We start from the raw sequence: 15,810 nt of genomic DNA, 5'->3' as shown, positions 1-15,810 counted from the left end.
CTTCGTTAGAAATTCATGAGAATTTACGACAGGGACTAATCCAACAAGTGGTTAATGATAGAAAGAAGCACTAGAAAACTTTTAAGTGATCCTTAACGTGTGGAAACACTTACGACCCGCTTGGAGACAGATGCGACCAAAGAGGAGTTATGCACTTGATCGGTTTCTATACCATGGAGCCATGAGTATAAGCGCAAATGAAGACGAAGAGGCATGTGATATATGTTTAGACATATAGAGGCAAGATCGAATGCACAAATGGAAGTTTTAAATCATGTATATCGATAGATGCGTATGTAGGAATTTATTTGGCGGTTGGAGGAGGGGTTGAAACCGCATAAAATAGGGAAATTATAACGGCATGAATAGGAAATCATAGCAAAATGGCAAAGATCTAGATGTTTCAAGAGGCCAGGCCAAAGAACCCTCCCCCTTTCTATGTTCCAATATAGAAACAAAACACACCGTCAAATCTCTTATAAGAAAAGAGATATTCTTCTTTTTATTACAATAATCATCATACTATGAAGACGTGTTAAGTCAAGACTATGCAATGATAGCTGAATTCGAACACTATAAATTTTGAAGAAGAGGTAGGCAAGGTCTCTGCATCATGTTTTAAAAGCAACATTTGTCAGTATAAAGTATACGGTTCAATTATTGGGAAGGAATATGAAAAGAAATACTTTTTATGGGTTAAAAGGTTTATAAATGAACAGATAGAGTTAAATAAGAATATTAAAAAACTTATGAAAAAACCTTTTATATTTCTTATGTTAAGCTCGTAAGTGTCTTTGTACCAACCACTGAGGAAACTGAGATTATTTAAGGAGAACTTTGTCCGTTATGACCACCGCACGCGTCCATTTTTAGTCTTAAATGTTTCAATTTTTCAAGGAAGCAGGTAATTTTTTTTCTTTTAATGAAATTGGATTTAAAAGCGATTGTTATAACAGATCGTTTGGAATGCAATACAGGAAAGATAGCTATTGAGAACATTCACGTTAATTGAGAGACAGTGGGGTATTGCCCCACCCAAAAGATTTCACCTTCCATTAGATTTCAGGAAATAAAGTTTTTGGTTTTTATTTGAAAAGTAGCGTTTTTGGTTTAAAATTTAAAAACAACCAAATTGCCCCCCTCACGGATTTTGAAAAATACATTATTGCCCCCTATACGTTTCCATGAAATGGCACCACTAATTCAGATTTCATAGAGGCATAGACGGTTTAGACGGTTCGAAGTTTACTGCAGAAATAATGCTCGGACGAATAGCCTGTAAATTTTTAAATCACTATGTAACAGTGATGATAGCCTGTGAATTGCGGCAACCTCTCTATTTTGGTTTTAAAAAACCATAGGGCCAATTGGCCCTACAGCCGAATGGCCAGTGACAGAGACTAATTGAGAAAAACTTTTTGGACTGTGCGGCTGATCTTAAGGCTATATCTAGTGGTATTGTTATTAAACCCCCTCCCTCCGAAAAGTTTGCCCGACTCATAAAAATACAACAGAAATGATTATAAGCAATTTTGGATGCGTTGTTTAAAGCTTTTTTTGTTCCCCTCCCTGATAAAAAAAGTAATCTTGGATACGACCCTGGATGATCCCATCTCCCGAAATGCAAAACTTCAAACTGAAAAAGAACTAAATCAGGTACATAACATGCTTCCCAACCGCCACCCCAAGTCCCCAAATTCGCACGACTCTTCTAGTTTTAACGTCTAAACTTTAATTTATGTTTTTCTTCCATCATTACTCCTTTTTATGAACTCGGGGCCCAGAATGATTGATTTTAGTGCTGTATTTTTTTTGCCCAAAGCCATTAAAAAGTACAAGAATGAATTTTTATTTCGGTTCTAATCTGGAGTGCTGTGAAGCTCTGAAGTTAATAATACGAACACAAATAATATTGACATTAGAATAGCATACAAGATTTCACAGCTTTTTACGGCGAGTGCAATAGATCTGATCAGTTGTGATTAGTCCGATGGGAGTTAAAAGTCTCTTTTTGTCATAAACTTATGCCGACTCTATAATTTCAAGGAAATCTGAGTTTATTTCTCATAGGAATTTGCAATCTTTATGATCCCCTTGACCGCTATAGTTCAAAAGGCATTTTAAAATTCGGATTTTTGGCCTGCCGAAGAATTATCGATAGTTTAAACCTTCAAGACTTAATAAAACCAATTTTAATATTCAGCACTATTTCTGTAAACAATAAGAGAAGCGATAAAACAGCCTGTAAAAATCTTGTAGCCCTTAGTAGACAACTAAGCAATAATTCGTTTCAAGGGGGATATGGGCACTAATTCACGAAAAGGTGGGGTGAGAGAGTTTTCATTAAAAAAAAAAATCCAAAAAAGTATTATTCAAAATCAATGGAGGGAATTCATTTTTTATTTTGTCAATGAAAATTCTAAAATAAGGTATTTTTCAAAATCTAGGGGGGTCAATAAATTTACCGGAAAACTGTCCCCTCAATCATAAAATCTGAAGAAGGGTACAAGAAGCCCAAGAATATGCCAGCTATATAGAATCGTCACCATTATAGAGACAATCGTAAAAATCTGGACATTCCATTGGGAGGGGCGAGTGCAAAGGCTAGAATGCTTCCTCATTGATACCGGTTGTCTATCAGCATACTGAGAACCAAACTAGGTACCGAAACGTCTCGAGGGATCATACATGGTTCAATTTATACCCCATTTTATGTCCCAGAGAGACAGGGCATAAATGTTACTTTGACATCACAGCACTCTTAAAAACTATGTCAGATTCAGACGTATACGCAATTTTTGGAGGGGGGATTCTTAAGAAAGCCGTCTCAGAGAATTTTTATTAAATTGTGAAGAAGAATCTGGCAGGTTCAAAGCCCCCCTCCTACACATGACCCTCTTTAGATTCAGTTCATTGCCTATTTTGACTCAGTAAAATATCAACACCCCATCAGCACTAGATTAAACTGAAAACATATAGACTTGATTAGTCAACATTTGAACTTTATGCTCCTCCCCTCAATCCTCAAAGTAAGTTCAGCCTTTCTCAAAATAAAATCTTAGCTACCTTTTGCCTGTATAATGAATATCTAAGTAATCACTAAGGGAATGTTCACGCTAGTGAACAAGGCGTATAAGTTATAACTTATACTATAAGTTATAACTTAATAATAATGCTATAATAATATAACTTAATAATAATGTTATAACTTAATAATAAGTTATAACATTGTGCATCCTGTAGAGGAAAATCTGAGGTAAAATTTTACACACTTGTGTGTTAAAATTCAATAGAAGCGAGTCCTATATTCTGTGCTAACAAATTGTACGTGGGGTATTCGAAGCCAATAGGCAGCCGACTTTCGCGTCACGTGTGTATGTAAGAACGAAAAGATGAAAACTGAAGATTTTATTTGCCAAAAATGAGTCAATGAACTGGAAATATAATGTAATTTTAGGAGTTTTTTTATTGATATTGTGAGAAAGAGAGAGTACGGACTCTGCTAATGTAACAAAATGACAGTTATGCAAGCAACAATAACTTTAAACTTGCTGTGATAATTCAAAACATTTGGTGTACAAATTTTTTCAATTGTGAACGGGTGTGAAGAATAAGGATTATACACGTACAGTTTATTTATTTTTTTACGTAAGCCTGAAAAGTCCTTAAAGAACAAGATATATAGTGGACAAACTGTTCTCTGGAAAGAAAAGCAAATTTTTTCTGATGAACGCAAAAATCATTGCTTCACAGCGTACGCAACATAGCTCAAATAAACCAAATCATGATATTTCCCTCTATTCGCTGAAATTTGAAAAACTAGCACTTTGCTGAAAACATAAAAGCTCTGCAAAGATATGGCGTTGTTTTAGGAGGAAAAATGCCAATGAGTAGACAGCAGAAAAAAACATCTATATGACTCTCATTAGTTTTTCATGGGTCACGATGTCTTTAATTTTTAGTATACAATTTCAATTCTCGAAAAAATTCCCAGTTTTCAGTAGGCTGCTATTTTCAGAATTCAACAAATTTAGGGAGATATCCCGAGTCAGTTTATTTCAGCTTTTTTGCATAAACTGTAAAGCATTAATTTTGGTTCATTTAAAGTCAAATTCAGCATTAATCTGCAGATATAAAGCAGCTGACTTTTAATACTTATTTTTATAGACACGTACAAAATCACTATTCATCCATGACAATCTGGTGGCCGGCGATTAAGGAGATATCCCAAATCAATCTGTTTCAGCTAATGTTGCATAAACTACAAAGCATTAATTTTGATTCATTTAAAGTCAAATTCAGCATTAATCCAGTAACAGAACCATTTGTACGTAGATACTTTTTTTTATTTTTACCTTTTGTTTTGACTTTTTTATTTTTATTTTGTCTTTTTCTCTATTTTGTACTCAATCATTTTGTACTTTTTGTATTGTTTCACGGATTAGAAAGAAATAAATAAGTTTTGACTTCGCTCTTCACTTCCTTCAAAAGTTTTGTCCGACTCATAAAAATATAACAGATATGATAATAAACAATTTTTGATGCGTTGTTTAAAGCTTTTTTTTACTCCCCTCCCTGATAAAAAAAAAGTAATCTTGAATGCGACCCTGGATGATCCTATCTCCCGAAATGCAAAACTTCAAACTGAAAAAGAACTAAATCAGGTACATATACATGCTATATGTTAATTATCAATGAACTATCAATAACTAATCATGAAATTAACAATCAATATAAAAATAGGGCATTAGATACAGGTTTTACTTCCTACCTTTCTTAAACTTTCCCACAGAACATCTGCATCCTTGTCACATAGATAAGAGTCCCAAAGGGTATATTACCACCGGTATTAAAAAGTTGCATATAAAAATTCAGTTATTTATGATATATTGTCCTTAAATAATATTTATTTGTTATGCAACATATTAGGTTTCCTCACTTAGTGTCTAGTATGAGGAAAATTTGCACGAAAGCGCCAATTATCATTTGTGTGTTACTAAAGTTGTGGTTCTGTTACTGAATTGCTTACACAGGCCTTCGTCAATGTCATGTATTCAAATTCTCGCAAAAAGGCTCAAATTTGCCCTTTAGGGGTATGAAATAAGTCTTTCATTAGACATACACATATAGGGGGAGGGGGTGAGCTTCGTTTATCAAATTTACAAAAGATAGGTAGAGATTACAAAAATAGCAAAACGGCAAAAAACCATCCGGTCCCCGAACGTACAGCACCTATCCCTTATTTAAATCATTTTAAAAAAAATTCCACAGAATAAGTTTTTCAAAGAAAAGTAAAGAGACATTAGACCACAGATGAGCAGAAATAAAGTCAAATATTTTCTTAAGTGTAGAACTAACATAAATCACTATCAATAAATAAATGAAGCCCATAATGAACAGAAATTACAATAAATAACTAAGCAAACTCGGAACAACCAGAAACTTCCACAAAAGTAGTAGTACCACGAAGGTGTTGGTAGTAGGAAACTACCGACATTTTTAAGCCGACTGTTGCTGATGTCCTTGATGTCTTTTGCCCACTTCGTTTCTTAACGGTGTGGAGATAAAGTATGTTGCGGTATGCTGACGATGTATTGCTGACTAGTAGAACGCGTGAAGTTCTCCAATCGAATCCTGATAGGATCTTGCATGGCTGGCTGTTCTAGTAATGGTCTGCAAATTAATAGTTCGAAGCGTGAATTTTTAGCGTTTAACTGTAGTTATCCACTTTCTTTTCTATCGGTACTTCTCCTATTTGTTGCGTTGATCCATTTGTGCATCTAGGAGCATGGTTCGCTTGTACGATACACCAGACAAGAGAGGCAATATGTTGTCAAATAGTGGAAAGTTTCTGATTTAGTTATGGTTTGATTGTAACAAATCAGGGTAGATTTTGCCAGAAATATCTTGGAAATATTTTTTTGTCTTGTGTGGTGCCCCACGGTACGTGTTTGCCAGGATTGCTCCTCCTTCTGACAGGAAGAGATATGTCGCGTCTTACAAAAAACTACTTTGTAAATATGTCCTATATCTTCATTCTAGGCACAGTCATTCTAAAATAATTCAGAATTTCTGTGTCCGGGATCTTTTCGATCATTTATATTGTATTAAGCTCCGTGCTAAGCGTAAATCAGCATCAGCAAGGTCACGCCTCGTGCCCCTTCCTTGTGAATAGTGTTTTAAGTGATTTCTAATGTCTATTTCTTTTCTTATTTCTTATACACTACACTTCTTTCTTTGTGTTCTTACATTGGATTTGTGAATAAAAAAAAGAGGAATAGGGCTGACACCTCATGTGCCTTCTAAAGACTAGAACATAAAACACACTTTACTGAAACCTATCTTTATTTTGAAATGTGGGTTTGGTTTAATATAGCTCTTTACTTTCCTTTTCGAAACATCTTTTATTGATTCCTTTCAAATTAATTTTTGTGGTTGTTTCCGATTAACATAGTCTTTTTGGGTCTAGGAGTTCCTCTTCTGGAAAATTCCCCCCGGAGAATCCCCCTCCGCAGGAAATTCCCTCCCCCCTGTGAAAAAGTACCCCGTATATTCCCCTGGATAATTTCAGATGTTCATTAGAAGGGAAATTGAAAGCTCTACTCACCTGTTAAGTCAGAGGAAATGATATAACTTTGCCTATAATAAAGAGCATAAGAGTTCAATATATTATATTTTTTATTTTCTTCCAGAGGTACTTCATGTGGAAGCGTTGGTCGTATAAGCTTCGGAGAGGGCTCATTTGATTGCAAGTTAAAAGATCTACTGCCATCTTTAAGAATCAAGTGATCGGAGGGCAAAAAGCCACCCCACGCCGTTTCCCCCTAAACACATTCTATTAAAATTTTATATACTCAATTTGTTCAAAATAATCCAAACGTTAAAGAACCTTATCTCCGGGTTTGAAACCATCCCCTTCCAGCCTTCAAAATAAATGCTGTGAGCATTGAAAGTTGCTTATTGTTAAGGTAATAAAAGATTTTTATGGGAAGGATGGTCATATAAACTCTGGAGGGGACTCATTCATATGTAAACTTTAAGTTCCAGTGGCATTTTTAAAATTTGACTTGCTTTTGAACCAGTTACTACCGAATGATTTGTTGCCGACATTAGTGTTTTAAAAAGTTTCAGCAGTCGTTTTTAGAGAATTTTTACAAAAGTCCAACTTTTGAAAAGGGATCGAGGTTTTGAGGAGTGGGAAGCCCCCTCATTTACGGGACAACTTCTGTTTCTTTTATGTCTTAATGTTGCTCCTTACATTTGGTTGAAAAAAGATGTTTTTTAATTTGATTTCTGATAATTTTTTAAATTGTACCTAGGCTTAACCAAGATATGTAAAGAGTAACATTAAACCCAAAAATGAGCAAAATTTATTCTGTTTAGGAAGGGGCTGCCCTTTCCTCATCCCTGAACTTCCCCTGATGGTCGCAGAAACTCCAGAGGATGCTCATTGGATTGGAAATTGATAGTTCTAGTACTTTTTAAATCTAAAGTGATTAGAGATCAACCAGTCCTGTCCTAAAACCGTTTTGATATCTGGTCCTTTTTATATCTGGAAAGTGATCACACACCAATGATCTTTGTTTGGCAAAGAATACATAATTTCAACCATTTGTTGACGAGAGTTTTAATCCTCTACAGTAGGGTTCTCTGATTGTTCCGTTGTTTGAGAGGGGGCAGATGTCTCAAAAGGTCCATTTTAATGTCAAAAAATACAAACTCTCATTAAGCCTTAAAGTAAACAATGAATTATTTCAAATAAAGGGGGGGGGTGTTTGAGATAAAATCGATATTTAATCTCTCTTAATTTCTGAGAATATTTATGGTCTACGCTGTTATTATGAAAATAAAGAGTAGCGTTAAACCTCGAAATGAGCAGAATTTTTTTGTATAGCGGGGGAGGGGCTACCCCTTCCTCATCCCCACCTTCGCCTCATGGTTTTATAAACTTCAGACCATGCTCCTTCGATTAGAAATTGAGGCTTCTAGTCCTTTTCTTATAAGTTGAAAGTCATTGGAGACCATTCAGCCATGTCATAAAACTGTTTTTGATGTCTGGTCTCTTTGTTACCCTTAGGACATATGATCGACATTTTCAGGCACCTATTTTGTACTTATTCTTTGACTGTTCAATTTTGCCATTGGGGAGCTTTCCATTGGGGGGGGGGGATTATACGCAGGAGAGAATTTTCTGGGGGGACACCGGCTCCCGTATTTTTTATTGGTTAAGAAACGAATATTTTCTATATTTTTAGTTATCTCTAAATGAATCTGGATTTCGATTCACCATTTATACCTGGGACAATTGTTTATAATAGTTGTACTATAATTCTTTGGATCGATTGGTACGGTGAAAATATTCCAATATATGGAATTGAGAATAATAAATTAGCCCGTTTCCTCATGGAGTGCCAGGAGCTTGAAAGTCTTAGGGATGAAATTTGGGGGACCATCGGTTGGTGCTACTTTCTGATATGCTGAGGTCTTCGAAGCCTGGAACCATATACAAAATGGCACGATATGTGGAAAAGGTGGGAGAGGCTCAGTCGAGCCCAATTGAATGAAAATAAGTATTGTTTTATATTGAGTGTGTGTTTTATGCAGTCTTGCATCATTAAAACATGTTGTGTATGGCCGTAGGGTTCAAATAAACCTTTTCTTTCTTTCTTTCCATGGGTTGAAAATATGCATAATCTTTCAAATTCTATAGGAAGGGTGGAGTTCAGGCCTCCACCATGCTACAGCCTTGAATATATATAAACATAAATCAACTACCCCTCACATGCCCTGAAGGTTTCAGCTCAATTGCCTTTTCCTGAGATATCACAAATACTCCTTTTGAGAACCCTTGGAATTTCAATTTAGTTTTACATCCCCAAAAACATATCCTGAAGTTCCAAAGACAATCTTTTGAAAATCTGGATGCAAATGGTTTAATTTCATTTAATTTTACATTCCCCTTAACTTTCCCTGAATCTGTCAACTTGAAAACCTACTCTATTCCTGAAGGGTTGCACTGTACCATTTTGACAACCTGGATGAGATAAAACTCTCGATTTTAGTAGTAATAATAGCAGCAGCAGTAGCAGTAGTAGTAGTAGTAGTAGCAGTACTAGTAGCAGAAGTATTAGTAGTAGTAGTCACAAATAATCAATGTTGCAGCTACAAATAGTCACAGTCGCATATAGCCACAGTCGCAGTTCCAAGTAGTCGCAATAGCAGTCAAAAGATTCCCCTTAATCTGGGCAGGACAGTCTGCAGCATAGCAAAAGAACAATAACTACTACCATTAGACAGAAGGCAGGTTCGCATAACTAGCTTTGATTGCCAAAAGGATGAAATAGTCAAGATAGAGAGCACGAAATGAAAAAGGTTTTTCTTCGGCTTAGCGAACCCATTCCGAGCATCTTCCCATGAAGAGTGGGGAAGGAGTGTTTTATCACAGCCATATTTTGATTCTTTTAGCCAAGGTTCAACAGTTGAACAAAAACCTTCGGATTAAGCGGGATAAGTGTGTACTGGATTATCGAGTACTTTTGACACGGCTAGGGCCTCAAAGTACAACATAAAAAACAATACTTCAGCGATAACCATTACGTCTTACCGACTCCATTCTAAATTAGTTAAATCCGAAACTTGGTCCATTTTAACCATTTTAAGGAAATATACTTCAATTTTCTTCTACCAAGGATCATTTTTTTCAACATCGTTATTTCTTGGGAAAGCCTGACACTTAAGCGCTTAGGAAAGTGTAACTGACATATAATTATTTTATTTGGTTAACTGGAAGCTTATACAGCCATATACGACTTTTAAAATCAGGGAATTTCATTTTTAATAGGAGAGCTCAATAAACAGCTATTCAGTTTTCATAAATACAGGGCTCAAAATTTAAAACAACGAAAGCAAAAAATCAGCAAAAATCAGATGGTACGAAACAGATAAGGATTTTTATTGGTTTCTTTTAGTGTTGGTTCTTTATGTCAATGATAAAATGAGATTTGTTGCTGGCCCTAGGTGATGTGGAGACCGGTCGTCTTCGTTTGAGCATTCGTATGAGCAATACTTCTTATTTATTTTTGTCTAGGCCTAGTTCCGTAACCTGTAAATGATTAATATGCAGTTTTAATATTTTTTCCCAGTTAATTAGCCTCTGGGCCGTTTTGGATTGTTTTTTTTTTTTTTTTGATTGTAGTGTTTTATATTTATTTAATAAAAGAACTTGAACTTGAAAAATCTTGGAAAATCACAGTTTTCAGGTATGAATCAGCCTAAGATGGGTACAGGGCTGGCCGTATCAAGTGGGATTACCCACTTTGAGCCACTCCCGACTCAAACAAAGAGACAAAATACATGCAAAGATATTTTGCTACCTTTTATATATATATATTTTTTTTCTCCGCTCAACAAAAAATCCTGGACACAGTTTTGGTACATACAATCAATTTCCAGATTTTGATGTTCTTGGCCATTTAAGTTTTCACTTATGCGACAACCTTATCAACAGTGACACAGCTTTCAATTCACCTTAACCTTTCGCAAAATAAGATGCAATTTTTGAAATTCTCCAAAATTCAAATTACTAATGATAATTTCTATCAGTAATAACTTATGAAATACAAAACCATTATTGATCGCTGCAAATCGGTGTAAATTGAACTATTATGAATATATGAATGAACTATAGTAGGGCAAGATTAGTAGCGGGTATGGAGTGTGAACAGTCTCATTCTAAGGGGCCTGACGACGAAACTCAAGAGGAATTGCGCTTTTAGCGTTTCCCGTGGGACACTCCTAGAAATTTCCCCTTGGTGTTCAGAGGAGCATGTTGCAATAAAAAACCATTGAGATGCTTCTCATTTGATTGGGGAGGCGTTATAAGTTTCCCTGGCTCAGAAGTAGTACATTTGCGGAGATTGGGAAATATTGAAAAAATATCTCAGTAAGAGAAGCATATCTTTCGAATGAGTTCTCATCTCCTTATGCACCAGACTAATCAATCACAGAATAAATACGTTCATAGACAACTTGGCAGTTATAAATTGTTAGATGAATGGATCTAGCACCTCGCATAGCCTGTAACTAGCCACGAAGACATTTTTTATATGATTATATGTCATATCATTTCCCTCAGAATAGACCTCGTCCAAAAATATGCGGGTTTGGTCCATCCAGTATCAAGAAAAATTGATGTTTCAGACTATGCTTTCAAATAACGCTTGGGGTAAAATCAGTATTACAACGAGGGGGGGGAGGTTTCTAGGTTAAGCCTTTAATCAGATGGCTCTTGACTAAAACAACACGATGGACAAAAAATGTCTGCATTTTCTGCCGAGAGGCCACTGTCTGCTGGCTTTTATCTGATGAAGATGGCCACTGTGTTTGTGACCGAAATATCCAAGGATTTTGTTTGTGTTTGACTTTCAAATAAAAAGATGATTGAATTATTATTTATAAATGAACAAGAAGTTGTTTTATTTAAGCCTCTTCCCACAACCGGAATGCGTATGCATAGATATTTTTACCCAACATTTTTTTCGAGGAAACTATATTTTCCTACCGTTCGGCATAATTTCAATAACAGTCAAATCTAGAGCAGGGTACTATACCCTGGTAGTTTCAGTATTGCCAGTAGCACCTATGTGGTGACGAAATCTATGTGGTTTGCAAGAATCCAAAAAGCTGGCTGAAACTGGACGTAAAGGGGGATAAGTGACCACTTTTCACTCTGTCATAAAAGGGTTTCCTAGAGAGGACTTTAAAAGCATCAGTTTTGTATTATTGAGTTTCAAAAAAAGATATAATAAATGAGTTAGCAAATAAGCTTCTTTATAGGTCAATAAATACTTTTAGGACTTCAAGCTGGACACAGAGAAATGGAGTTTTGATTTTCTGTCAAATTTAAAAAAATCAAATTACGAAAAACAGAAAAATGCTCTAAAACCACATTGGAGAGATCCATTGTTATTTGGTAACAAGATGAGAGGACACTAGAGAGGGTATCACCACTGGGCATCGTGCGGTTCTTAATTTGAAAAGACAATCCCGGGAAAACTATAGCGGACTGTCAAAAATGTAAATTATCAGGGCCCAGTGGGAGCTCTTCCGCAGTTAGGCTAAATGCAAGTTTTGAGCAGAGTGACGGACCATATGTCTTCAATTTTCGCGGAGACGGATGTGATAGCATACTATAGTGCATAAACGAAATTGGGATACCCGGTTCTGGGTATCCCAATTTTGGGATACCCAGTCTCTTCGGGATACCAATTTCAGTACCCGTCTCTGGGTACTGAGACGGATGTGACAGGATACTATAGTGCATAAACGATATTGGGATACCCAGTTCTGTCGCATGAAGTGCAAAAATATCTAAAAAAAAATTTCAGAGCAGAAAATGCTCTATTGATAGTTAGACAACGTCAGTGGCTAAGTTAAAATGCATTACAGAGATTTTGGCAAGGAAAATAATGTCTGAAAGTGAATATTAAAAAAAACGTACTAATGCAGAAGAAGGCAATTTTACTGCTTTATTTTTTCACTGCAACAAGTTTCTCTGAATTGCCAGTGACTACCAACGACGGCAGTCAGAAAAGGCGAGAAATACTCCTTAACATTTTCGCAGTCTGACAATAAAACTATAAAGTCAGTTGGAGGCCGTGTCCTCTCCGCTTTTAACAACAAGGATTAAAGAATATGTACAATTACCGCACTTTTATTTCACCATGTCAATTTCTCAGGGGATAGGCCACTTTTTACAGTAGGGAAATCCCAGGGACGCATCCAGGAGGGGGGTTAAGGAGTCAGAGCTTCTCCCCTAATTGTTTGTCCGACTCGTAAAAACGTGATAAAAATTAATATAAACAAATTTTTGATTGGTTTTTAAAGTTTTTTTTTGTATTCCCCCTAAAAAATCCTTTTGTAGCCCCCCTCCCCAAAAAAAAGATCCTGGGAAAAACCTTTTGTTCCCCAAAGTAAATACTAAGGCGATCGGCAGCGAACTATTGACATATGATGACATACGACTATGAACGGTAAAAAATTTGATCGAACTGGGGCTGTATGAAGGAGAGACACCACACGGCTTAAGACTGGGTGCGGTAAGAGATCTGGTTGAACGCATGAGTCACTTTCGACTCAATTAAGACCCGTGTCGACTGGGGCTGAGCAAAAACGGTTGAGTTATATACCGAAAACTCAAAGCTAGTCCAGAAAAGTCAAGCTTATGACGTGTGGCAGAATATGTGTATCGGTCCTGCGCTATAACAAGGGAAAAACCCTGCAACTTTTTGTCGGGCTTTCCGGTGATCTAAGATTCATCTGTAGAATAGGCCTATGTGCACATGTAAAGAAAAAAAAATATGAATGTAATAAAAAAAAAATGGGTTGGGAATTGAGTTTTTGAAGAATGAATAGGTTGTGTTTAGGCTGAGAAGGGGTGCAGACAATAGGGTAATAGCTCTGTTCCCCTCCAGCACTTAACTTTAGGTCTGCATGGTCTGGATTACAACACAGAGCCATTTCGAGCATGGAAGTCAGCATACTCTTCAGTATATCGGCGAAACAATATTGTAGCGGACATGGAAGAAAACACTCTAGGTGAAGAAGCGAAAAAAGTAGTTAAATGTCTCTGACTGTATGTTCAGAAATAAAAGTAGAGGCAATGGACCATAGCGGCCCGGGCCAAGAATTAGTTGTATAGGTCAACACACTACAATAATAATAATAAGATACTACATCTTACGAGAGGACCAGATTCCTTATCTATAAAAAAAAATAAATAAATAAGTAGCCTTACCTTTTTGCATTGTCTTTCTTATCCTTTTTTGTATGCGTTCCCTTATGTTTATCTTTGTGATGCTTTTTATTCTTGTGCCTTTTGTCTCCAGTTTCATTATCAAAATATTTGTAAATATCACCGTGCGTTGGTCCATTATTCACGTAAGTTGAATTAAAATACTTGCTTAGGCCTAACTCTTGTTCATAACGGTATTCAGGGATGGCTATGTCTCCAATAAAACCAGCTAAAAATAAGATTTAGTAAATTAGTCCCATATAAGTATTTTTTCTTGGGAAGGGGAGAGGGGGCAAAATCACTAAATTCTCCTAACATGGGGAAATTCTAAAAATGAAGTCAGAAAAGAAGGAATTTTCACAAATCAATTCCTGTACCATTCAAAGGAAATAAAGGGCTCCCTCCCCAGAAATGACATCCCCATTAAATCAGAAGCACAGAGACGCTTAAATGCTGTGCGGCGATATACAATTCTGAAACGGCAAAGGTAAAAACGATAAAAATGTCGCTTTTTCACCAAGGCCGTATCCAGGATTTGTATTCTACTACTACCACTACTACTAATAACTCACTGCAGCACCAAGCCGCCTGAGGCCAACACAGCTACGCACGCTCCTCCTCCAACCTAATCTATTTAAAGCCTCCCTCTATACACCCTCCCAGGAAGTTCCCATTTCCTTTAAATCTTTATTTATGACATCTTCCTAACCCAGACAAGGACGACCTGCTTTCCGTGTAGCCCCAGACGGTTGGCCAAAAAGGACAATCTTCGGTAATCTGTCATCCTTCACCCGTAGAACGTGGCCTAGCCATCTCAACCTTTCTTTCATTATAGCCCCAGAAAGCGGGATTGAACCACACTTTTCGTACAACCTACTGTTTGAAATACGGTCAGTCAGCCGGGTACCCAGAACAATCCGTAGGCAATTTCTCTGGAAAACATCTAGTAAATTTTAATATGCTTTTCGGAGTGCCCATGCTTCAGAGCCATATTTGATCACTGTCACCACTGTATCTTCCAATATTCTAATCTGGTTTGTAGACTTATCTTTCTATTCTTCCAAACTTTTTTAACTGTGAAAAAACACCCTGGGCCTTAGCTATTCTACTTTTAACATCTTCACTGCTCCCACCATCTTTACTAATAATACTACCAAGGTAACTGAAGCTCCCAACCTGATCAATCTTTTCGTTACCTAATGTCACCTGTTCATCTTCACTTATTCCTAGCCTTAGTGACTTAGTCTTCTTAACATTAATTTTCAAGCCTATTTTAGCACCCTGAACTCGTAAAACCTCTAAAAATTCATTCATTTTGCTCACAGGGAGGGATTATTTCCGTAGAAAGGAGATGCAAAGAACCTTAATAAAGCATCACAGTCTTTTTGTATGCATTTTTTAACGTTTTACTAGTTCGAAAATAATTTTGTTGGAAAGTAGAGCCCCCTAACATTCCCCCTGGATGCAGCCTTGCTTTTCAAAATTGCTACTTTCCTATTCTACTTTTATTCCTACTTTTATTTTAAAGTTTTTTTTTTTTTAAGTTTTGTTGGCTTGTAACACCCTATTGAATTTATCTGTATTTTTTTGTTTTGAAATTCTAAATTCTGCACTGATGACGGTTGAGCAGAGGTACCAATTGAAATTATTTAAATTGAAATATATCAATTGAAATAAATATTCACGTTTTTTCTTTTTTTTTAAAATAATATATTAGAGACATTTCGACAGAAAAGCAAATCAATAAGAACTGTTGGCTTAGGAGTTTTTGTCAAAACCAGATAAGTAATTTAACTTTTCCTTTTGAGGTAGGGGGCAGCAACTCTTACAGGGGAATATACAAGGTCAAAAGCATTCTATTTTTAACCTTTAAGCCCATATTTATTGATCTTCAAAGTTCGGAAGGGGGCATCCTGAAGTATCTCAAATTAATTTCCTGCTAATTAATATATTAATTTGAAAATACTTCAAAGGTGCAATTACTCTATATTATAACTCAATAATCAATACAAAAAAAG

The 15,810-nt window shown here is 36.2% G+C and overlaps 1 protein-coding gene across 1 annotated transcript in view; it reads right to left on the bottom strand.

Moving 5' to 3' along the window:
* LOC136038582 (protein tolkin-like) overlaps window positions 1-15,810 on the bottom strand; it is a 150,507-nt gene that overhangs the window by 123,308 nt on the left and 11,389 nt on the right. The window contains exon 2 of the mRNA XM_065721778.1: window positions 13,796-14,021. Coding sequence (XP_065577850.1) covers window positions 13,796-14,021 — 226 coding nt within the window. The remainder of the gene's footprint in view (window positions 1-13,795; window positions 14,022-15,810) is intronic.

Source organism: Artemia franciscana, chromosome 18, assembly GCF_032884065.1.
Source record: "Artemia franciscana chromosome 18, ASM3288406v1, whole genome shotgun sequence".
Lineage (NCBI taxonomy): Eukaryota > Metazoa > Arthropoda > Branchiopoda > Anostraca > Artemiidae > Artemia > Artemia franciscana.
The sequence above is the reverse complement of the archived record's forward strand: the minus strand, read 5'-3'. Positions and strand labels throughout refer to the sequence as shown.